The following is a 12,411-nucleotide window of genomic DNA, read 5'->3' as shown; positions in this document are numbered from 1 at the left end:
ACGGTCTCAAATGCTGTTAAAGGGAGTATGAGAATTGTCTGAAGGAGACACTGTGTTCAGTCCTTCTCCCTCTTTTCAGAAATAAGCTATTTATTGTCACCACTTTGGATGCTGAGAGGTTGCCAGAGGGAAAGGGGATGCCCACATAGTTTGCACATCCCTAGAACAAGCTCTGCTTATGTACAGAACTACTGAGTTTTGCTGCTTATACTTTGCAGTATGATGTCCCCAGTGCTCAATGTGTAATTCAATGTAATACTTTCACACACATTTGGCTTCTTTTGAAAGATTTTTGGAAACCCTTCCTCTAATCCTAGTTTAAAATGCATGGCATTTACTCCAAATGGGGAGGCTACAAGCACAGCTCTGTCTCAGCTACTCAGATTGGACTGGATTTAATCCATATGAAAACAGAAGAAAGTTGACATTTTCTGAATTTCCTATTTAATTTTATTTTTAATTTTGTGGTAAGCTAACTGTCATGGAGCACATCACTCACCACTGGACAGGTGCCTCCTCCTGGTTGTTCTGGAGATTAGCTCGAGGCCAACACCCCATCTGTGGTCTGCACCCCATCACTCCTTCTCCGCAGTCCACCTGCAACCCTCTCACAGCGTCAGGAGCCACTGCATCCTATTCATGGTTCAGTCCCCTAGCCATGCGACTATCCATGTTCCCCTCTTCTGGGGGAGTTTAGTTCCTAGTCCAACCACTTCCCCAGTGGTGACTGCAGTCAATTGTTCTGCTACGTCCCCAGTGGCAAGTGGGAGGGACCCAGGCCTGCTCACTACTCTGGGTCCCAGCCCAGGGACCCTCTGAATTGCAGTCACTTACTGCAGTCCTTTGCCTTTACCATTGCTACTACATTTCCCTAGGCCACTTCCTCAGACTCAGCAGCCCATCCGGAGCTCTCTCTCTTCTCCCCAGGTTCCTGCCTGCATTGCTTTGTCCGAGATGCTACAGGATTGCAGCCTACTCCAGACACAATGCTCCCTCCTCAAGCTCCAGGCAGCTATAGCCCTGCTCTTCACTGAGGCTCTTTTTATATGGGCCTGCTGGGCCTTGATTGGCCGCTCCTCACAGCCCCTCTCCTATTGGCTGCTTTTTGACACAGCCACTCTAGGGCTCTATTAACCCCTTACAGGCCAGTGTGGGGCGGATGCCCTATCACACTGCTCAAAATATATTTTGACATTTTAGGAGCCCCTAAGCAGTCACTCTTCATTAGTTCTTCAAAGTAAAAATTTATTTTGGGTCAGCATAGTAAGATCACCTTCAGGATCCATGATTAAACACTACTTTTACAGTAAGGAATCTACTGACAAATGTATCTTGGCAAAAGAAAAGATCATTGGTATTGCTTTCTTACTGGCATCTGGAACTTTTTTCTTACCATAAGCCTTAACTCTGTTGTTCCCAATGACTTTAATTTCACTTTTAAAGACATACTGCAGTTCAATTCCTGGAACTATTCCTGATGTGAAAAAAAAGAAAAAGCCATTCTCACAGACTTTTGGGATACCAAAAGGTCAATGCCTTAACAAGAGCTTTCTTTCATAGTAGCTGCAAAACAGTCCAACAATTGTGTAAGAATCTGTATCAAGTGATCCTGAAACACTTTCCCAAGAATGCTCTAAAGATCATGTGAAAAACTCAGACAGCAAATAATTAAGAAGCTCAGTGTTATACTTCCTCATAATCTTAGTTTCTTTATAAAACTGGACATTCTATTCTTCAAGTTAATGATAGTGTATCCAGGACTGAAAGCTGACCTGGTTTCATTAAAAAGATAGCAGCTGTAAGAAGATAACACGTTTATAATAGCGCCTTTCATCCTGAAAGGTCAGTGTGTTGTACAGACCGCATGTATGTACGTAGCGGGGTCACTCACTTGCCACTGAACTGCAGCCATTCTGTGCAAGTGACGCTACACATCAGTTTTAAGGAGGGGGAGTGAATACCTTTCCATAAAAAGAAAAGGAGTGCTTGTGTCTCACGAAAGCTTATGCTCAAATAAATTGGTTAGTCTCTAAGGTGCCACAAGTACTCCTTTTCTTTTTGCGAATACAGACTAACACGGCTGCTACTCTGAAACCTACCTTTCCATAATAACTATCAGGCAGGATTGGATAATAGCATGGAATTACCTGATCTGTAATTTGACCAGGAGAGCAGGATAAACATCTAACTCTTGCTAAATGTGCCCTGGAGGCGTGAATGCCCCAAATTAGTCAGGACATCTGTTACAGGTCTTATCCAGCAGATGGCTAGAAAAAAACAACCTTCATCCTGTGGGGACAGTGAAAGGGTTTTTGCCTTTAGCTTTTGCAGAAATATATTAGAAATATATATTCATAACATGAATCTCCTTCCCAAGTCTCCAAGATCAGTGCAGGCCCAGCTTTAATTTTACATGGTTATGAGCACAGCATTTGTAAGAAGTGCAGTCTGATCAGTGTGGTCTGATGTACCACAGTAGGTTAAAATCTATTTTTAAATGATAGATTTGGTGTTTAGTGGATGGATGGGTTTGGATACTTAGCCAAACCAACCAAGGGACCCATTCTATCCACCTCTCCAACCTCTAGGTCAGGGGAGGGCAAACTATGGCCTGGGGGCTGCATCCAGCCCTTCAGACATATTAATTTGGCACTCGAGCTCCAGCCAGGGAGTGGAGTCAGGGGCTTGCCCCGCTCTGTGCATGCCGGGGCTCCCCGCTCCACGCTATGCATAGAGGCAGCCAGGGGGCTCCGCATACTGCCCCCGCAGCTCCCATTGGCCAGCAATTGTGGCCAATGAGAGTTGCAGGGGCAGCACCTGCAGATGAGACAGCGCGTAGAGCCACCTGGCCGCACCTCTGTGTAGGAGCCGGAGATAGGACATGCCACTGCTTCCGGGAGCTGCTTGAGGTAAGCGACACCTGGAGCCTGCACCCCTGCCCCAGCCCCGATCCCCCCTCCCACCCTCCAAACCCCTCGGTCCCAGCCCGGAGCATCCTTCTGCACCCCCAACCTCTCATCCCCAGCCCCACGCCAGAATCCACACCCCCAGCCAAAACCCTCACTCCCTCCTACACCCCAACCCCCAATTTAGTGAGCATTTATGGCCCGCCATAAAATTTCCATACCCAGATGTGGCCCTCGGGCCAAAAAGTTTGCCCACCCCTGCTCTAGGTGCTGCTCCAAGCAGCATATAGGGGCCACATAGAAAGGGCAAAGTGCCAAGGAAAATTCCCCCAAAGCACACAGGATCAGTAAGACTGGCATAAGCAGACCTATACTATCCCCTTCCAAGCCCCAGCCTGGAGGGGTGGGCCTGCTGAAGGAAGGTGTGTTTGCCCATAGGACTCAGTGTTATAGGGCATATCAACAACTCATCACTGTTATGTTTCTTAATTTAAAGCCAGTTGATGTACTGGGCGCAGATGGAGAGTCATCTTGCTCAGACATCCTCTGATAGACAGTACTATATGAATGCTTTCATCAGCGGATAATGGCTTTTCCAAATGAAACTACTTCTGTTACCATTACTTCTGACAGGCTGACCGGGCAGAGGGTAGACAAAGTTGGGCATTCAAAGCTGTATGGCACAATTTGCACACACAGTCAGACAATGATTTTCTGCAATTTGCTACATGTGAAAACGACATATGACATTTACACTGATGATATCTCAGCCACTCTTCTCCACAACTGCATCACTTTTTCAGTTCAAAGACTTTCCCAAACCCTCTTCTTCTAGAACCCATCAAACCTCAAAGTAGTAATGACATATTTCTTCTTTCAATGTGTTGAACAAAGTCATATTGTGAACAGATACGTGTTAAGCACAATGTATCATTATGCCATCAAGAACAGTCATCTGTTTTGCTGGGAGATGTTCCAGCAGATCACAGTGAGCAAGGCTGACATCCAGAAGAGAGTTCTCAATCCACGTGACTACTCCACTGCCCTTCCCAGTCCACAGAAGGATTTCTATCTATACAGCTGAACAGAATCCAGGGAAGTCAGACCAGGAACTGCCTGCTTACTCTCTGTGACACACATCAGAAATTCTCAGAATTAAATCTTATGAAATCTGAAAGATTTCCCACAGAAAACTCCCTCCACCCATTTCCCCTACATCACACCACTAAAGAGAGCAGTGGGGACCCAAAAACGTGTCAGCTAACGCTGTTTGGCAATGATTGACAACTGCTGACTTTTTAATGGTGACCAATGCATTTGATAAAATAAATAAAAGGGAAACGATTTTCAAGCGTCTGCTCTGAACTGCAAACTTCTGCTATCACATGAGTATGCTGCCTGCATGACCATGACTCACCTTGCAATTTCTTCTCCTGTGCAGTTTACCATTATCAATTCAAGATACACTTCATCAATGAAATTCAAGAGAAGCAGGTAGAACCAACTTTTACCGTCTCTCTGACAGGCACTAAAGAAGATGCTGAAAATCTCCCCATCACGCTGTGAGTATTAGACACAAAGTCCCTATTTTATGGTGGTGAAAAATGATGCCACATTTTCTAATACAGGCTCACTTATATAATAAATATGCATCATTTGTTCTGAATTGCCTGGTTTAGTAGTCTTCAACAGAGACGAACTGGAAATCATGCAAAACAAAAAAACCAACAACCTTTTACAATGTTCATGCAAGTCTTGGTATGAAAAGTCACTATAAAATAAACTAGTCAATCTTAGAAGTTTTCTTGAACATTGAGTATGGCATCCTATCCAGTCAAGTTCACTCCATCCCAGGATGAGCAGTTGTAGAATGCTGGGTCTATTTTGTGCAGTTAAAAGGCAATTTAACTAGAATGGGAGGTTCACCGGTAATGGTGGCTGTTGTCATGAGCCTAGGCAACATATAGAGATACTGTGTAGTATCTTCTTATGGTGACAGCATGCAGGAAGGAGAAGAGAAGAATATAGGTTACCTAGGGAGGTGGTAGAATCTCCTTCCTTAGAAGTTTTTAAGATCAGGCTTGACAAAGCCCTGGCTGGGATGATTTAATTGGGGATTGGTCCTGCTTTGAGCAGGGGGTTGGACTAGATGACCTCCTGAGGTCCCTTCCAACCCTGATATTCTATGATTCTATGATTCTATATCCCAAAAGATTCCTCTCCAACCAGGCCCATAGCCAGCTAACCACAGCTGATAGAGCGTTTGTGAAGTGAAGGACACACCCCACTTCCATTGCTATATGTCTTTTAGACTTGACCATTACAGAGAATCTGGATTGATGTAAAAGCAAATGGGAACTTGGGAGGTCCTTCCTGGAGAAACACTGAAACATCTGGTGTAATTCCCCGCAGTTTAGACAAGTTTAGGGACATTTCTAATGAGGGATTTTCTGCAAAATCTGGGTGTTCTGTATTTACTGTTTTTCCACCTAGAGTGAGAGGGAGTTGGAGGCTGCTGGTGGGAAAGACCTTCTTGTAGTGAAGAGGAGGCACAGAGGGACTCCTTTTTGGGAAATATTTTCTTCTCCTGTCAGGAGTTGCTGCTGCTCCACAAATAGGCCAGGCTCCTCCCATTTCAATCTCCCTGGTTTGTCAAATTCTCACACTTCACCGTCCCTGGAGAAGCAGAAGCCCTGGAGGAGCTGTGATTCCCCCAGACCAAGGAGAAGGGAAACACCTTCTGATTTTAGCAATGGAGGGGAACTGCCCCCACCCACTTTAATCCCTATATATATGGACAATAATAACAAAAATTAAGTCCCTCAAGTAAGGTCTTTGAGGCAGGGACTCTCTTTTTGTTCTGTTTGTACAGTGCCTAGCACACTGGGGTCCTGGTCCGTGACTGGGACTCCTAGGAACTACTGCAATACAAAGAACAAATAATGTCATCAGTAGCTCAGTGGCTAACGTACTGACCAGTTTGTAAGTGGGAAGAGTACAACTTTATTTTAATAGTAAATGCACCACTGCTGTAGAATCTTGCAAGATTGTTTACAGTTAAAACATGCAGAAAGAAAAACACATTTTCTTCAAGTGTTGTTTAGATATTAGTGTCATCTGCTCTACCTCTTCAGATGGAAACCATAGATAGACCTATAATCCAGAAACTATCATTCACACAAAGCACATTTCAGTGTCCAGATCACTTTTGGTGGTTTTGCTTTTACAGCGTTGAAGGCATTACAGGAAATAAAACCTATTCCTTTCTCATCACTCTGGACATCGACATTGGTGAGCTAATGATGATCAAATTCAAATGGGAAGGAACTGCAGTTTGGGAAAATATCTGGGACACAGTTCAAACTATCATCCCCTGGACAAAGGGCAACCGTCGACCAGGACTTATTGTAAAGACAATAAGAGTCAAAGCAGGAGAAACACAGCAAAAGTAGGTGTTATAGAAATCACTTTTTGGAATAATTAAGGAGCAGTGTGGGCACAGATCTTGAATTATCAGATGTAGAATAACTAAGACTACAACTTTTGAGATATGCAAAGAAAATAAACCTCACTTTACTCCAATTCACTAAACACCACCCACTGTGCCTGTCCATCACACTTGTCTGTCTCCCAGATGAGTTTAAATACATCAGTGGGTGGGATAGGGAGACATAAAAGAACTTACAAACTGCTTTGTAGCAATGGAAGGTGCAGGGAGTGGGCTTGGTTTTCACTGGCTACGTATAGAAGAAGCAGGCTTTGGTCTGCTCATATTTTGTGTATGTCGAGTATGAGGAGGGTGACACGGCTGCATCATAAATCCAGTTGTGATTCAAAACAGAGCTGAATTCAAGGATTAACATGCACCTTTAGATATGCCCAGGCCTGAAAAAAATCACAGGATATTTGTAGGCCTAAAACTGAACTTTTTAGATAATTGATTGCCTACATGTGGACTCCTGTTCTCTGACAGCAGCCTCTTTACCAGCTGAACTCTTTGGAAGTCGCAGCCCACCTAGCAACAAGCTTTGAGCACTATGGGTATGTCTTCACTGCAGAGTTAACTGGGCCAATCACCTGTGTTAGCCTAACGAAGGCGTGAGCAGCCACTCTGCAAAGTGATTCAGTCCTCCCTGGTGCAGCACGCACCCGTGGGAGTCAGCAGAACTTCTGGGGGCATGTCCCATGGTGCTTTATGCGGCAGGAATCTGAGCTGCTCTCTGATTGTTTCCCAATGAACTGGGGAAACTGGGAGAACTTGTCTGGCCTTCCAGCACATGGAGGAATTGTGGAAAGGCCTTTGAGACCTATCAGCACTTGAGTGATTTCATCTGCAGGCTCATTACAAAGTAGGGGGTCCACTAGCTCAAGTGAAAATGGTGCTTGAGTCCTAGCGTATGCCCCCAGCTTGGACAACTAGCCCTGATTTTAAGCACCACAAACTCTGGTGAGAGGGTTTTATGTGAGAGAGGATTAGAGACAACACGAAAGTAAGAGCCTAAGTTAACTCTGCAGTGAAGATTTTCCCTAATACAATTGATGACCAAAGGCAGCTCGCTTTTCTTTTTCTTTTTTTACATAGAATGTACCTGTCAGAGTCCCTAGGGACCACACAATATCTTTGAAAAGACACACATTGTTAATGAATGGTAGCTTTATAAAGACAACTCCTCCCCTTCCCCCCCATCACCTGCCCCAACAATAACTCCCCCCAGGGAAAAGCCAGGGTGCCTTACATCATGCTCAGAAGGGCAACAGAGGAGGAAGCAGATTTCAGAACTATGCAGTCTCCTGGCTGATTATTGATTACATTAAATTTAACACAAGAAGTCTGTTTTCTGATAAACTTGGTAGATTTTCTCACATTAGTTTCTTTTGCCCTGGTCCAGTCTCTGACAGATGAGCTGCTACTGCTAGTATGTGTGCAGTATTAAAACTTATGTGGAGGCCCCTGCATGGTTGGCTTGTGTGTTAGTGAATTCCTTCCTCTACAGAGATAGTGCAATTTCCATGGTGGGTTAAGTACCCACATACAGAGATACTGGAGAGGAAAAGCACCATACATAACAACATTGATTACTGCCAGTGTTTGGCAGTCACTCCTGTACTCTGTGCTGCCATTTTTCTGGTGCTGTAGATGAAGTGATGAATTTTGTCAGGCGAACTGTAAAATCGTTGCATTCTGCTAGGAGTTAGATTTTCTTGAGTAAAAACTTCTAAATGCAAGGTGAGGTTTCATGGTTTTCAAGAGCTATTACATCATCCCCCCTAGACAAACCACTACAGTACCAGTAACATCAGTGCTTATATTTGTGAAATGGTTTGTCTATTAAAAAAAAAAAGGAAAATTTCAGCCAGATATGTTTGTAATGACTGCCACTGCTTTAACCTCCTGAGAACTAACCATTTTAATTAAGGTTAAATGAGAACAAATTGTCCTACTTTGCAGAAGGCTTCAACCCTGAAGGGACAATTATATTGGTCTTGCTCCAAAGAGCTCAGGAAAGACCTCACAGCCACCAATAATATCTATTGCAGATCTTTGAGGGTACCCCTACCATCTGCAGAGCCATAGTTCCCTGGTGCTGATTTGAAAGAGTGACTTACAGAAATTTACATAGTGCTTCAAACCTGAAGAAAAAAATTATACATTTACTTGACCACTATCTTTGTGCTCCTTTTGCTCTTACTCAAAACATTTGTTTTATAAATATTTTCCTCCTCACAGAACAGCATCTCCGACTTGGTCCTGCCATAGAATATTAATCCTGAGTTTTTAACATCTCATGTTGGTATGAAAATGATAATGGACCAGTATTAACTTAGCTAAGTTTGCTGCAGGATCAAATTGGAGAGTAAGACGCATTGGGCATGACAGAGAGACATGGTCCAACCGGAGTTTTGATAGTTTAAGAAAATGTATACAAAATGTGAAAGGAATATGTGTCTGCTCTGTTTGAAATTCTTTCCTAAAGAGGAAGGTTCTTCCCTGACACTGTTGTGTGTGCCAATAATGTGCTGCAAGAGGACTCTCAGAATAGTTCAAAAGAATTACAATACTTGTGTGCTGCTTAGGGATTCCCACTGGAGTAGATAAGGCTGGGGGTTGTGGGGGTTGGCACCACAAAACTTTGTAGGTGTTTTAGATACAGAAAACAATGCCAAAGGTCGTTGGGTAAGTGGAACTGGATTTTGGTGTGGAGGATGTTGTAATAGGGGCTGACGAGATGCTATTCTCTTTCTATGAAATCTAGAACTTCATGGGAACTTAAATAACACCGTTGCTGAAATTGTGCTTTGGGGTGAGTGAAAGCTTACTAGGTATTTCTAAAAGGAAGCACAAGGAATACTCAAGGGGAAATCTCTCTTTGAAAGAAATGTAGGGGTGTATTTAAATCATTTACCAAAACTCCCTTGGAGAGTCCAAACTGCATGAATTTAATCATTAGCATATTGGGAATTTTAGATTATAAAATACTAGAAAAAACAAACCATATGTTTTGATTAGTCTTCCACTTTCCCAGGCTCTTGAACAAACTGTTAACTATATTTTCATATCCACATTTTACCCATTTTAATCATTTGAAACATTTGTTTGTAATGGTTTCATGTGCTAGATTTTCCCTTTGTGTAGAAGAGTGGGACACGTGTCAATGAATGCTTTTTCAATAATGCTTCTTAAAGAGCAGAGGAGGGATGTTCAAGGATGGGCTAAGCTTTCAGCTTCCTTTGAGACCTCATCCTCACAGCCTCAAAATGTTATTATGGCTGCATTTATACAAAGATTTTTTCACTAAAATGTCCATCTATTGCTATTAATGTTTCAGCATCACACATGGTAGCAAGAGTGGGAGAACACTAGTGTAGGGTCCAGGCAGCTGCTGCTGTTTTAAGCACCATATTATCTATCAGAACAGATCTACATAACCTGATTTATGGCCCTAGTGGCCATCAGCAAAAATTTCTTCATGAAGACAAGACTCACGAGAACTAGCATAAAGTACGGACAATCAGAAAGAACATACAGAAGCAGTAAACTAAATACACAGGAATCACCTATGCCTCACCTACTCCCCCCTACCCTGTTCTAAATACTTTGCTGCCAGATGTACATTCATAATTAAAAGCAAATGAAAACAATTAGGTATCTTATTAAAAAAGCAGAAAAAGAAGTTGAAGTCAAGAATACTATGGGGAACAGAACATTTACACAAAGAAATGTCCAAAAAAAAGTAACTTATACTTTGTGTTTTCTATTTAGAATGACATTTTGTTCTCAAAGTGTTGACAACGTGCACCTGCATCCAGCCCAAGAGAAAACTTTTGTGAGATGTGCAAACAGCTCTCGGAGACTAAAGAGAAAATTCAGATTAGCAAGAACATGAACAGAGCTGCCTGTCAAGCATTAGTAAAATCCCACACCTACAACAATAGTTCAAACATTTTAAATATACCAAGTTTAACAAAAAACAATGTACACCGACAGTTCCAGAGGGAACAAGACAAAAATAAAAAATTAATTTTATTTTTGGGATACAACAGTATACTGAAATATGCATTTTGTTTGTCCTTAAAGCTATTCCCAAACAGATCAGCTTGCAATTTCTTAGTCAATATCATGTGTTTATATCTAAATTGTTTTGAAATGCGGAAAGAGAAAACCTGTTCAGGGGAAATGCAAACATGGTTACTTCAAAAGACTCTTGCTAAAAGCTGCCGTTGAACACAAGGCAGATTTCATGTTGCTGACTCTTTAAAAAGCAATTTGCTTTCCAACTAGACAACTTGGAATAACAACAATTTGCATACTCCAAGGTAGAAAACAATTTTATTAGCCACAAAACAAGTAGTTCACTGGGGTGAAATAATTCACAGGCTCCATGGGTCAAACCTGAATATTATCAGCTAAAGCATAGTTGAATTACTTACTAATGAACTTGGTGTGTAAATCACTTACTGCAAAAATATTATTACTGAAGAGAGAAAATTCTCACACCTATAGAAAACTTTTATGAGCTTTTAACTGAATAGCTTGCTAACATTCATGAGCTAAGGAGTTATGAAGGTGACAGGCTCATCCTTGTCTGATACCCAATAAAACTTACAGCGTTATGAGCCAAATAATTGTACCTTTAAGAACATGTTTCATTTAAGTTTATTCTATTGGAAAATGCTTTGCTGTTCAATGTAGTGACAGAAATATTTTAAACTAATTTGCTTTGAAGAAATGCTTAGTGTACATTCCAGCTGATAGTCCTATTTGCAGTCATGTTCAGTGAACTTCTGCACGTAAATCCTTTTCATCATGCTAGTGTAAAGTCTAAAGTTATGTAAAATTTTCACAGTAGACTAACATGATTTACAAATGAAAAATTGTAAAACTTCAGCCATCTTCATTACATTCAGAGAATTATGAAACTTCAAGATTATGTATTTCCATTATTCCTGTATCAATAGAAAATATGGAAAAAAGAAATAGCCCTAAGTTTCCTTAGAAAATTTTTATTTTCAGTTTATGATTGCATGTGGTAATCAGAAAAATAGTGTTTTGACACTACATTGGTCATTTTGTTATGCCAGAAATCAAAATTTATCATTACAAGTTTGTTTTTACTACTGTGATGTTTAATTTTATTAAAGTCTTTAAGGAATCTGAAATGTTATTCTCAAATAGTGAAAAATGTTTATGGTTGCTGGTGGTCACGAGGCCTGAAACAAGCCATATCGTCACACCAAAACCAGATAAATGTTAATAAAAAATGTACAGAAATTACAAGTCAGGATATTGAAAGATGTGGAAAATCAACAATTTAGGCAGATCTATCAATCTTTAAATTAGTGAGCAATTACTAAGGGCAGGTCTACACTACAAAATTAAGACTACGTTACGTTGATATTCAGCTGCCTCAGTAATTAAATCACTTTTGCATGTCCACACTATACTCTTTGGGTCAGCAGTGTATGACCTCACTACCAGTGCTTGCATCAAGGCAGAGAGCAGTGCACCATGGGTAGCTATCCCACTGTGCAACTTGCCACCACCTAGTGCAGGGTATTTTGGGAAGGGATTGCAATGCTTCATGGGGGCAAAGGAGTTGTGCATGGGTGACGGGGAACATGCTTTCAATGTCTCATGATGCCGATAAGATTTTGGGATAGAGAAAACTGCATCCCATGATGTTTCGCACCTCTTTTCAAAAGCCCCACAAACATGCGCCTCTGCCATCACTGTGTGAAGCATGGATCATAGAATCATAGAATATCAGGGTTGGAAGGGACCTCAGGAGGTCATCTAGTCCAACCCCCTGCTCAAAGCAGGACCAATCCCCAATTAAATCATCTCAGCCAGGGCTTTGTCAAGCCTGACCTTAAAAACTTCTAAGGAAGGAGATTCTACCACCTCCCTAGGTAACGCATTCCAGTGTTTCACCACCCTCCTAGTGAAAAAGTTTTTCCTAATATCCAACTTAGACCTCCCCCACTGCAACTTGAGACCATTACTCCT

At 41.8% G+C, this 12,411-nt stretch overlaps 1 protein-coding gene across 1 annotated transcript in view; it reads left to right on the top strand.

Annotated features, from left to right (window-relative positions):
- LIPC (lipase C, hepatic type) overlaps positions 1–10,603 on the top strand; it is a 75,829-nt gene extending 65,226 nt beyond the window's left edge. Inside the window, exons 7-9 of the mRNA XM_074964755.1 lie at positions 4,348–4,468; positions 6,136–6,354; positions 10,168–10,603. Of these exons, the coding sequence (XP_074820856.1) occupies positions 4,348–4,468; positions 6,136–6,354; positions 10,168–10,291 (464 nt within the window). The 3' untranslated portion in view covers positions 10,292–10,603. The remainder of the gene's footprint in view (positions 1–4,347; positions 4,469–6,135; positions 6,355–10,167) is intronic.
- The last annotated feature ends 1,808 nt before the right edge of the window (positions 10,604–12,411 follow it).

Source organism: Natator depressus, chromosome 10 (assembly GCF_965152275.1).
Source record: "Natator depressus isolate rNatDep1 chromosome 10, rNatDep2.hap1, whole genome shotgun sequence".
Taxonomy (NCBI): Eukaryota; Metazoa; Chordata; order Testudines; family Cheloniidae; genus Natator; species Natator depressus.
Note: the sequence above shows the minus strand (reverse complement) of the source record. Positions and strands in the feature narration are given on the sequence as shown.